Source organism: Apteryx mantelli, chromosome 15 (genome assembly GCF_036417845.1).
Source record: "Apteryx mantelli isolate bAptMan1 chromosome 15, bAptMan1.hap1, whole genome shotgun sequence".
NCBI lineage: Eukaryota > Metazoa > Chordata > Aves > Apterygiformes > Apterygidae > Apteryx > Apteryx mantelli.
This window is the reverse complement of record NC_089992.1, coordinates 1,042,240-1,055,574: the sequence shown is the minus strand read 5'-3', so window position 1 is coordinate 1,055,574 and position 13,335 is coordinate 1,042,240. Positions and strand designations below refer to the sequence as shown.

Genomic DNA, 13,335 nt, shown 5'->3' with positions numbered 1-13,335 from the left:
TTAACCTGAGTATTTCATTAAAATAAAAAAGAATTAGAAATTCAGTATCAACATAAAAACAAAATGCAAATTTTCAACATCATCTTAAGCAACCACTTTAAATTAACAAGCAATAGTTGTTATAAAAAGTAAGCTATACTTTAACAAATAATAGCTAATAGTAAGTTTAATAATAAGTTTAAATCCTTGAAATGGGCTTGATGATGGAAGACAGACTTTCAGATGCTGTGCACCCTTCACAACAAACAGATGTCAGGGTCAGTGGGACTCCAGTAGACAGCAATAAGAAAAAGTGTCAGTGGAACTCCAACGGCTGAACGTCTAGACTTCCAAGATCAAGTCCATAGTTAATTGTTCTGCATATACAGTGTATATATAAAAATATACACACACAGACACACACATAAATCTGAAGTAAAATAATTAGTTTGTTATCACAGATAACAAAAGACATGGAATTAAATAAATCTTCACATTGCAATTAACAGAACAGATAACAATTAAGGTTTTCTATAAATGTGCACATACGCTAATGCACATCCTAGATCTAAAACTGCTATCTCAGGGGTGAAATCCAAGACATAATTCTGAGGCTGGAATGAAAGAGAAGTTATTTACTATACAGTAACAAGTCTTTGAGATGTCTGTCCATATGGAAGTAAGCAAAGGTATTTTGTGCACATGAGTTAAGAACCTTTTTGTCAGCGGAGACTGATGGAGCTGCACAAGCACTTCACACTTGCTAGCGTTTTTATATAAAACATGGGGTGTGCCAGCTGCAACTCAGCGCCTTCACTAATACTGAATATCTTAACTAAGAACTTCATATCGCTGTAACAATAAAATGGGTTGAGTGTGGTCTATGTGCATACCTCAGAGAACCCTGGTTAAGTAAATAGCCTCTCCTCCTTCTTCGAGCACTGTCTGCATGCATCCCACTACAAGTGAATGAATATCCATTCTCTCTCCAGGAGGCAAAAAGTCTTAACAAACAGTAGCCCATACTGGAAAAGAGGATTCCCCTGAAGGCATGTGACATGGACATCCTTAGCACACGTAACCATCTGACAGCAGCCAAACAGGTAACTCCCTCACACTGTAATCTCTCCATCACTGAAGTCACTAATCTGGACCTCTATCCTCTACTTACAATTTTACAAATCTTGTTGGAACATAAGATCGCTGAGACCTCTGCCTCACTGACTAACTTGGTGGAAACTAGCCAATGGATTTCGAAGCTAATGAGGGAACGGAGAATGAAGGAATACGGACAGCACAATCACTTAAGTCTTGTTTCCTTAGGCAAAAAGTCTAATAAAAGGGTTTTTTTAAGTTAGGTTTAGAACCACTGTTTACACTATTAATTTCATTGAACATTTTATCTAATACTTGAAGTATCTGGGCGTGTCATGACTAGATACTCAGAAAATAAGTTTCACAACGAGGTGGTTGGATGACCTTTAGAGGTCCCTTCCAACCTATATTTTTCTATGATTCTGTGATAGAAACCTGTCAATGTCTTTCAGAAGTGCTTTTAATATCTAAGCACACCTGGTTACTTCCACAAAGGTCATATGTTGGGAAGAAATATCCCACTTGTTTGTAAGAAAATGGAAAATGAGCTAAATCAAGTAACAATTATCATTAGCTTATTGGAATAAAAAAATAAAATAGTTAAATTAGTTCCAAAATAGCTGGTTACTGTCCCATATCCAAATTGTTCATACAAAGATAAAACATTATTTCTCAGACATGTCCACTGTAACTTGTACTCATAGTCTTGGAGATCTTTTTTGCTACTATTAGATCAGCCTTGCTCTCACTGAAGTCAATCACAAACTCTTAATAATCCTCCACCACTGAAAAAATGTCCTTTATTAGTAAACAGCTGTAAGTACTGAATCACCATTCAACTGTAATAACATATGATTAGAATATTTACAGACCTCCATTCACTTGACTTTTCCGTCTTACTCGAGAGATCTGTTTATTAGGCTTTTCTCCTGTTTGAGGTGTGGATGTAATCAAGTTGTTATCTATATCCCGTTCAATTCTACTTCTTTTTGCAGGATTTTCTCTTTCTTCCTTAAAACAGAAAAGGGGGAAAAAAAGAAACATACTGAAAAGTGCCTCTTTTCTCCACTGAATACTACCAGGAAATGTTAGCTGTTAAGGAAAGCTCCATAAAAGATCCATTTATTGTTCCACTTCCAGACGAAGAATATGCAACGTGTATCTGGCCAGCTGGAATTTTAAATTCATTTAAATTGACATAACTCAGGATAAATAGCAGAGTACTGGGAAACAACGCTGTACTTGGAATTTTTGTTGTAGAAAAACCGTCTTTAAATACTGTTTTACTGGATAACCAATTTATAAATATTTAAGTACTGAGGAACTAGAGAAACATAGAAACACAACAACTAAAATCGTCTGAAACTTGATTGCTCTGCCTGTTAAAATGCACAAGAAGTAAACTGCATATCCAATATAAAATTCTCCATGAATCTCCCTATGTAACGTAGCTTGCTGAACTGTATATAAATATAAAACTCGCTAATATTTAATCCATATTAGATACTATCTGACAAAATTCAGCAGTTAAAAATGTTAAAAGCAAGGCTTATAACCCAGTGATTCTTCTTACCTTTAAGTAAATGACTGTTCTCCTCTGTGGCACTTACATGAATGATTTAGCTCTTGTAGAACCAGATATTTTTGCATATTTTTTGTGCATGAGTGTATGTGTAGGCACACGTTTAAGACAGATTTCCTCCCCTTTTTCCCCAAAGCACCTACTATATCTTAATAAAATAGCAACCTAAAATCTAAAGATGACCTTTGGGAGCACATTGAAATGTAAAGTGTGAGACAATGCAAAATAAATGGAAGTAAATATCAAAATAATAACAAGGCCACAGAGCACACTGAAGTTAATTAAAATTTCAATTTTAGAATTACCATAGTACCTTTCCGCAGTAGTAGTTTTCAAATCTTTAAAAAGAAAAGGGAAATCAGTTTGCTTGCTCCAGAAAAAAGTATGTAGATCCTTTAGTAAAATTAATTTAGAGCCCACACTAAGACTAAATTAACTAAAAGAAGTACTAGAAAGCATGGGAACGCACTGACATCCATATCAGAAGACAATGCATGCGAACATCACGGTCCCAAAAGCACCCTACTGGCAGCATCTTCTTGACCAACAATCTTTGTGAGATCAGTCAAATTCCTATCACTTACAATTAATATTATTGTATATACAATAAATCCATATAATCAGAGAAGACAGATGGCTCACTGAACTGATAAAAGAACAGTAAGGAATTTCATCTTCTACGTCATTAGCTCAAATTCAACACTGAAAAAAATAAGATATTAACTTCTAAAAGCTATCCATTTGCCTTCATAAAATGAACGTGCTCTCGCCCTGCTTTATGGGAGACAGGTGTAGAATTATTACAAAAATCACAACGAGAACAGGAAATCAGGCTGATAGTATCAGCAGAGCACAAGGAATTCAGCAAATCTGGAGCCTGAACTGCCCTTTCATCCTAGAAGGGTTCCCCCAGAAGAGGATCTATGAAGGAGCTGTGGGAAAGCTCACACTGCTGCGTCCTCGTTGTACTAGTTCTGTGAAAAAATGACGTTAGTCTCCAGGACTGCCAATCTTGCACCTCTGAAGCGCATTACATTCATTAAAAAAGCTGCAACTCAAACTGCAGACATCTTTTCCCAAAACAGAAAAACAAAACAAAACTCCACCATTTCTAAAAAACATTTGACAAAAAGGAAACAAAAAAAGCAATGGACCAGACTAGAAGAAAAAGCAAACAACCAAACGATGAACAAGACTTGGAGCAATAATAAACGTTTATGTAATGTGAACATAAATCAGTAGACAAGAGGAGGCCTGACAATATCACAAACCACAGTATCATAGTTCAAGTGGCTTGTGTTAATACAATTCAAAGATGAAATTACATATAACCTTGTTGTTCTGCTTGGTTTATACGCTGAAGATTTTATTGCAAATATATATAATAAATATATTATATTTATATAATTAGATATATTTGAATTATATGATCTATTCAGTTCAATATAACCAATTATTATCAATAATTGTGCCATAAGGAACATGGCAATGTCACACTGACACAAACGTTTTCTTAGCTTTTAGCTTGTTTTCAGGAATGATATTCATATTAATGAATAGCCTAAACTGACACTAGAAGTAATGACAACACAATGATAAGTCAATGTAATTTATCACACTGCTAGAACTCAAAAATCAAAAAAGATTAGAGTATCGTACAGCAGCAAGTTCTACAATATTTCAGTTTTTAAAACTTAAAAATTGAAATAGTACTTCCTGAACGTATATGTGTATCTATTTTTCTAGTATATCAGATTTGTCATTTTGTAACTCTGATTCTGGAATTTTCTTTAAACACTAATTTGTATTTCATACTATTGTTGACTTGCATGGGGGCTGTGAGTTAGCAAAAGACTCAAGATCAGCCCTGTCATCATCCTCATTTCAAGAGCAACATCTTAGTTCCTATCTTCTCTAACTAAATAGCACTGATGTTTTTTATTTTTTGTTTGTTTAAGGAATATTCCCAGTAAGCATCCTTATAATATCTGTTAACTGAATTATGACTGTCATCGAAACTGGCATATTTTAAAGTTATATCTTGCTATGAATACATTTGTTGCCATAAATCCATAGAATCTCATTCCTGATTTAGATTTTAACATACCCATAAATGAACTACTATGTAAGGTACACACACAGCCTATCTCTAAGAGTTCTGGGGTTCCCATGGCAACCACAAGACTACTTTGTTAAGTCATTAGCGCTTTGGAAGATAGCCCAGCAGTATCAATATCATGCCATGTTAATGCCGCTGGAACCACTCCAAGTCTTGCTACAGACACAGGAGAGGACATGAAAGGAAATATGAGAAAAACGTGGACATTTTACATTAAAAAACCCATCCAGAAAAAAAAGAACAAAATGTAATTCAAATTTGTGGGAGAGGAAGAGAACGGGGGAAGAGAGAAAGTTAACAAAACCTTGAAGAGGAAAACAAAACAAAACCCAGACATACTTCTCTTATCTTAAAATTCCAACATAAAATGTTTTGCTTAGATTTCAGCATTTTGTTGCAGTGGTTTTGCAGCCAAAATGTTGCACTATTGTGCTGTAATATAGATGCTAGACTGTAAAATAGATTAATTGTCCTAGTTTAATGAAACACAAAAGGTAAGCAGCTTGAACCATTTACTTTTACCAAAATATTTCATCGTCAGTATCTCTATATTCCAATGACAGGAATGAAACATGCTATTAAAGATTAAATTTCACTATATTTTTTGACAATTTAAGAATATACTGTTACTTTAATTAAAATTATTTTGACTACAGCTTGTTAAAATTTATCTCTTTTCAACATTTAAACAACAGAAAATGATTCTGAATTTAAATCATAATTGCTATTTACCATATAGTTCATCTGAGATATGTTTTAATATAATTATGACTTCTTACATATTCTTTAAATTTTACAGTTACATAATTTCAATATCTGGATTGCTGGGAGTAAGTAAAGGGTTTTTTTGGACTATTTATAGAAAAAAATATACAGGTTTCTGAAGCAATTGCAAGGTTACATTCAGCCTATCAAAGTTATATAATCCTCCCTCAAAACTTACTTTCAACGGGTTTTAAAATGTGAAGATTAGTATAGTTCAGATTTCTGTCTGGATCAAGACAAAAGAGATTTAGTGGTTTAGCCCTGACAGTGTTTAAATTTGATCCACTAGGTGGGGGCAACATTCACTGCAGTAATACACTGAGTAGTCGTATCAGTTCCAAGACAGTTGAGTATGTGACTTTCAACCTTTCTTGATTGTTGGAATCCTACAAAATTTCCAACAGGAATGCTAAAAATATACAGCAAATTTATGCTTACAGACTTGCTTTTCTTAGTTCCCTGTACAAGTAATTCCCAAATTCAAAAGAATCCTTGAACCAGAATTTAAAAATCCACTGAATTTATTATTCAACATTTTCACAAAGAAGTACCTTAGTAATAAATCCTATAATTTATTGGATTGTCGCAAATATATCTACAATTGACTCCAGTAGGGTTTGCAGGTTTGCGTTTTTGGGTTTTTTTTAATATCCGTTATCTGGCATAACCATCATAGGTACTTCTGGCTTTCCAATTATTTACAAAAACATTGTGCTTCCAAAGGAACATCAATCTTTTACATGCTTTTATTTATCCTTAATAAAAATATTTTTTATCAAATTTAACTGAATATGACCCAATACAAAAATTAAAGAAGAAACCCACTAAGGCTGTACCTTGGGTGTGCTTCCTTTAATAAACTTTTTGATTGAAGACAACAAGCCAGTTTCATTTTTCTGTGGTTTTCCTCCGCCAACAGGTAAGCTCTCTTCCACCTCTGAATGTTTCCTCTTTGCCCTCAAAGCACGTTGTGTGTGAATTTGATTTGACTGCTGAGAAGCTTTCCGCGTTCTCAGCCTCATTTTCATGTGTACCACATGTAAAGCTATAAAAGGAAAAAACAAGAATACTAAGTCATTGAAGAAATCTATTAAGTTTCAGATCATGAATTCAAAAAATTATATAATACTGACACTGTACTGATGCACTGAGCTTTTACACACACACACACACACACACATATATATGTCTTAATTTAAATGAAGGAGAAGAGCTATTTAAGTTAAGGCATATCATTGGCAAAAGAACAAATGAATATAAGCTGGCCAAGAATACATTTAAGCATTAGATCAATGAGGTTTTTGCATAACCTTCTAGTCAGAGTAGCGGGAGCAAAAAATCTAACTGCTTTTAAGATGAAAAGGATCGTATGGTGCCTGCTGTCTTCAGCATCAAACGACTAGACTCAATGACCTAGGCAGTCCTTTCCAGTCCTGTGTTCCTTATAATACTTCATTTTAAGGCTGTACATTACATTTGGGATGAAGCATAAATCTAAATTGGTGTCAAGTGTTCACAGAATAAAAAATCATAAATAAGACTATGCATTAAATACGGGTGAGGATATAGCCGTTCAACAAAGGAACCTAAGATTGATCTTCAATACAACTGTATTTGGGAATAAGATTATACCACAGGAAGACTCATGCAAGAGCAGAGTGAAAAGCCATTCCAGAGAATATGTCCCATTAATCTCCAACCTTCACTTGGACTGCTGGTATACTTAAATTTGCACATAAATAAAATTGCTTTTCTGGATTGAGGCATACACCTTCTTCAGTTGACTGAAGCTCATACTTGGGTTGATTTGAATGGGACTACTCGTGCTTAAAATTATGCATGTGCTGGATCAGGAGCAGAGAAAGAAGTAGCAAGAAATTCATCTGAGATGTAATGCACAGAAATACTGGTGAGAGAGCAATGAGTATTTCTTAGGTTAAGTCATGACAATAAGCAAGATTACACAAAGGAAAAGCATATGCTTATCACATGATAGGATTCAATATACTATATATACATATATTACATGTCGTTATTTGCTTGAACTGCTGATGAACAAGGGATTTCATACACACTTGTTCAGCATTCTCCATCAGTACTTAATACAACAACTATTACAGAATGGAAAAAAACAAGCTGAGATTTTTAAATGATTGTAGTAATTATGAAAAAAGTGGACTGATATCTGAAATTTAAGGAAAGACAACAGAAACTGTAGCCTAAATTTATAAAAATTGGTTCCTTATAATCTTGCGCCCTCTAGTAACAGAAGCATTAAAATTCAGAGTCCACAAGAGTATGCTATGTATTAATATTTACAATAAAATCTGCATTTAGTTTATAAGAATATACTATATGTCAAAAAAAGTAATGCACGGAAATAATGAAGAAAATAAATATTTTAATCTAATTTTCTTTTCCTACTCCTTGCCACTACAAAAATAAAAAGATAAAAATACCATTTTTTATACAAAAATGTAAAATAAGTACACGTTACCAGAAGTTACACCTTGACTTTTCTTTCTTACAAAATGATGCCAGTTTAATATTATTTTTGTGATTTATGGCGAGAAGAATCCACAACAATAGACATATGCTCCTATTATACTTCTGTATAAATTAGGAGGACCTAATTGTAATCACAGAATCACAGAATCGCTGAGGTTGGAAGGGACCTCTAGAGATCATCTAGTCCAACCCCCCTGCTCAAGCAGGGTCACCTAGAGCACGTTGCGCAGGATCGCGTCCAGGCGGCTTTTGAATATCTCCAGAGAAGGAGACTCCACAACCTCTCTGGGCAACCTGTTCCAGTGCTCTGAAATAATATTGAAAAATTTAATATTGAAAAAATTATCAAACTTTAATTGGCTTAATGGCCCAAAGGTATTTTAAAACATATCAGGTATTTTTACTTCAGAAATATTCAGGAAAGCATTGTTTTTATCAACTTCTTGTGGGTTAAAAGAAGTATTTTAGGTTAGCATGACTTACAAAAATTATATTTTCATAGGTGACAGAAAAATGGACTATTATAGTTATGGTTTCTCATATGTGGGAGATGAACTAATTCACAACACTGGCAGGAAATTAAGCCCGAGACACAAAATGGCCATTAAAACTTTTAAGCCAAATAGTTTAAATGTATCAATATTTCAAGTTAAATAGTTAGCAATTTATAGGAATGAAGTTAGAGAAAAACGACATTGTTTTGCCATGTCAAAAATATTCTTACAGCTCTCTGAAAAGCTTCATGGAAGTCCATCCATGCTTGGAAATGGGAATTTTATTAGCAGTATTATCAATGAGTTGAAGATTTTTTTTTTCCTGAAAGCGTCCTCAAATTTGGTTAAGTTATAAGTCTCCAAAATTCTTCAATCTGTATATTCCAAGAAGACATGTTAGATCAGAGGCAGCAATCTCCAGGACAGCGAAGCGGGCAGAGAGGGAGCAGACAGCAGCCGTGAGCACCTCAGCCACCCCAGCTCCCGCCGCTTTCAAATGGGCATCGACAGCCGCGGCACGCTAGGCTCCTTCACGTCCCTACCTGCAAACCAGACTGCCCAGTGCCACCCACAATGAGCGAACGTTCTCTTTTTTTCCCCACGGGTTTAAGGGATTTTGGTTTGCAATCACTCCTCCGGCCTGCCGGGGCACGGGAACAGAGCAACGAGGCAGCCCGCGTCCCCGCCGGGCACCCCGCAGTTAGAGAAAGGGGAAACAGAAACACTGGGAAGTCGAGAAGCGGTGAAAGTGGAAGAAAATCAGAAAGACACATGAGAAAAGGTACAAGAATGTGTAAGGATTAGAGCAAAGTTGTCAAAGGTACCAGAATCTGAATTTTGTTTGAAATTAAGGTATGGCACGAGAGTATGGTACGAGGTATGAGAGAACCTAGAGGTCTGCTCCTGCTCCCTCCTCGTTTCTCTCCCACACGCTAATGCCAGAATTTGTCTGCCTCCTCAGAGACCAGGGTAGCTCACTGAGCTAATTAGAAAAAAATTCTGAATTTTTACACCAGTTTAGTCGGTTTCTGAAGGGAACCGACGAACGCCCGTGCAATGGAGCAGGCGCGCGGCTGGGCTTGGGCCTGCCGCTCGCGGCTTGCGCCAGCGCTCCGCTCTGCCCCGGGAGCTGGCACCGCTCCCGCCATGGCTCGCGGCGTAGGACGCCCTGCGCTTCCAGAGTCCAGCCCTGCTCACAGTCCATGCTGGCAGGCAACCTTGTGCTGCACAAAAACGAATAAAAAAAATTAAACAATACCGGGACCAGTGCTGCCTGGGGAACTTAAACTGGCTCTTGCATTCATAAGCAATATAGCATAATTTTTAATGACAAGTATATATTCAAAAAGGGCCAATTAAGGGTGAATGGACAATCTTAGTTTCAGCATTTCTTAACTTTTTAAGCACTATTTTGTAATCTTAACGTTGTTTTAGCACAGCTTACACGGAGATTAAGTGCTTAGGACATCCCTCATGAATTGGCAAGGAAAATCCTAGTGTAAGACACCACTAGCTGCACATGTTGGTCAAGTAGTAAAAGAATAAAATCAGCTGATACTCCATATTTCAATTTCCACAGGCTCTTGGCAAGGTCTTTCACTGAAGGCTTCTAAAGAAACTAGATTATTATCAAGTAACTAGAAAGGTCCTCTCATGGGTAACAAAGCGTTTAAGACAGAAAACGAAGAGGAAGAACAAGCAGGTGAAGAGAGACGTTCAGTGGCCCATCCAAAGATCTGTGTGAGGACCTGTTCCGTTTTTCTGTTCAAGTATACCAAACAGCTGTTCTTAAACTTTTTCTGTACCATAATGCTTTTTAGGCACTCAAACTACGATAAATGAGAGTCTCAAGTTAATCCAATTACAGAAACTGATTTTTCAGTCAAGACTGCTATGAACTCTCTGGAAAGAGTGTATTTCACAGAATTCAAATATTCAGGACTTCCTAATATACATATGTACATACGCTTATATATGCAAAAACTGAGATTCTCAATTCTCATTTACCTAGTTCAAAAAACTCCGAAAGGCAAGAAGAGAGTAACACCTCGCTAACTAAAACTTTTGATTGACAACAGATAACTATTTACCATGGTGAATTAGGAGTTAAGTAAAATGAACAATAAAAATATAATGGAATTTAGTACATTCAAAGATGTAAACCACATTTATTAAAATATGCTATTTATACATTTTGAAGAACTGGCAAACATCCTACAATGTGACTTACAAAACAGCAGTCTTTTAAAATATTCTGGTGAGAAATATAAGACTGCCATTAAGTGAGTACAAATTAAAATTATGCTAAAAATAAATGTTTGTGTAAAGAATTAGAAAAATAACTGTAAAACATAGAAGGAAGGTTGACACTATTGAAATTCCGATTTGAGAATGAAAATATTACTTAAAATGAGCTATTCTACAAGTTACGTAATCTTTTCTAGAATAGCAACAAAAATTAAATAGACAAAGCATGAACCAATTTAATGTTTTTCAATGGTGTGTATGTATTTATCCAGCAAGGAACCATTCAGCTCATCTGTACACTATTGCCAGAGAGTTCTTTGGCTTATTTCACATCCTGGGTATCAAGCCTCAAGTTATAAATAGCTCTAATGGACGTAGCAACAGTCACCTACAATCCTCTCAGTGACAGAAGTTTGCTTTCCTAATGCTTGATACATTTGGCAGTGAGCAGTTTTTACTTGAATTCTATTTGTGTTTCTTTTCTGAAACAAGCATAAAACTATACTACTTAACACAGTCAAAATAATCAAGTCTAAACATGTACGTGAATTTCCTTCCTTACACACATACAATTCAGATTTCAGCACAGTATGACAGTCAAGAGTCTGACTAAACTACTGTATAACCAAATATTTTGCTTAGCCACATGTAGTGGCTACTTATAAGACTTACTTATATTGCTATCATGTTTGTGCCAAGCAGATAAAGACCAAAGCCAAAACAGTTCTATAGTTCATTGCACATAGGATTACACTAAACAATTCTAAGGAATTTCTGTACTTCAATTCTTTTTTCAGGAGATTTGCTTTCAAGACCTTGTAGCTCTTAAAATTCTCGCTCTATGCAATAATGTCATTTTTTACATCCTGTAAAGTTGATACGAAAGTCTTATGACAGCATCATGAATCTGAAACCACTTTAATACATTAATAGCAAGTATACCAAACATTTAAAAATTAAAGCCATGTTTCTGCATTACATACATATCATATTTTAAACTCCTAAAAAAAGTTTTTCCCGAATTCCTTCTACATATATGTATAAAAAAAACAGAAAGAGGAAGAAAAAAAAGGAAAGTATCAGTTGAAAGAAAAGACCTTAAATGTTGAAACTCATTCTTTAAAAGAAAAAAACATGGCAAAATGCAAATTTCATTAAACAATTAGTGAGCTAGGGAAAATGAAGTAATGAAGGAGCTATTAAGAAGCAGCTGAAAGATCTACAGCTGAAATACATTCTGTTTTCCTGGGTTCCTACACACTAAGTTGTCAAACTCACTACCCTGCAAATATTGCCATTAGTCTGTGGCACTGGTACAGCATACCTACCAGAAAGAAATTCAGGTGAATGATTCCTACTTCTAAACAAGAACATCCCTCTATACAACTTTCAGTTAGTGATGATTTATTTCCCCACCACATATGGTACTACTGTTGTATCTACTCTTCCACAAAACTATTGAAAGAAAAATTAGGTATAATGGCAAGTATAATTAAAAGGTTTAAGGTTTTTTGATACAGGAGAAACTTTAAGATGGTGAAAGAACAATAGTGATGAACAACAGGAAGATATAACTGGCATGAAAATTTAAAATTATAGCGTTGAACAACTTCTACAATTAATTTGGCACTTGTTATTAATACTGGATTGCCATGACTGAAAGCTATATATTCCAAATCTGAATACCGGAAGAGCTCTAGAGGATTAAGACAACTAAACACATGGCAGGAATGTCACTTGGTGAGTGACAGGAACACGTTACGTGAACAATTTCTTTTTATTTATTTGATTTTTTTCTATCTCATCAATTTCTGTAGCACTTAAATGTAATGCCTAAGTCTTTTCCAGACAGATCAGACACATACTGTAAATCCTCACTGGATTTCACAGACTGTCTCGCTCTTCCCAGCACCACAGAAGCAGTATCGATAGAGGCAGAGACAGCTTGCTAGCCTACCTGGCCACGCACTACCGTGCTGCAGAGGATACTTTGAGCTTCTTTTAAGAAGTGAGATAATAAGAGAAGGGGAAAGGATGAAACTTCTGTCAGCTGTGCTGGGACTTTAAACATTTTTTTACACAGTAGAGCTGCTGCTGCTGTAGATTATACTAGCATCTTACCGTAGACACAGCACATGTGGACAGAACATTTCTTTCTGCTGCCACAGTACACCTCTCTCCAAGTGACAAAAGCAAGCCAAGAAAGCTCCCTTCTTGTGGAAGAACCATGCCTGTACATCAGCTTTTGCCATCACGGAGACAATGACCAGTGAGTATGAAAAGTTCACACTGCAAAATGAAGTGTACTGACAAAATTTTGTGGGATACATCTGACTTTAACAACCATGTTATTTTTCCTGCATTGTTTCCACAGCATTTCTCCAAACATCTTTTCAAAGGCTAGAGGGTAGTGAAAGTTCTTTACTCTTCTTCTGAGATTTCAAGCAAAAGCGTCGATCAATGCTGTTTAAAATGTAGATATGTACGGACATGTCATGAATTCACATAAAGCTGCGAACTGTTATTCCTCTTAAACAAATGCTACC

General features: G+C 35.6%; 1 protein-coding gene across 2 annotated transcripts in view; it reads right to left on the bottom strand.

The window, feature by feature from the left end:
- CTDSPL2 (CTD small phosphatase like 2) overlaps positions 1-13,335 on the bottom strand; it is a 45,404-nt gene that overhangs the window by 19,455 nt on the left and 12,614 nt on the right. Inside the window, exons 1-3 of one of the 2 annotated variants that reach the window (XM_013942621.2) lie at positions 8,773-8,807; positions 6,377-6,585; positions 1,947-2,085 (exon numbers count right to left, since the gene is read on the bottom strand). In XM_013942621.2, coding sequence (XP_013798075.1) covers positions 1,947-2,085; positions 6,377-6,568 — 331 coding nt within the window. In that variant the 5' untranslated portion in view covers positions 6,569-6,585; positions 8,773-8,807. Of the gene's footprint in view, positions 1-1,946; positions 2,086-6,376; positions 6,586-8,772; positions 8,808-13,335 lie in introns of those variants that run through there. The other variant, XM_067305196.1, reaches the window with a different exon arrangement.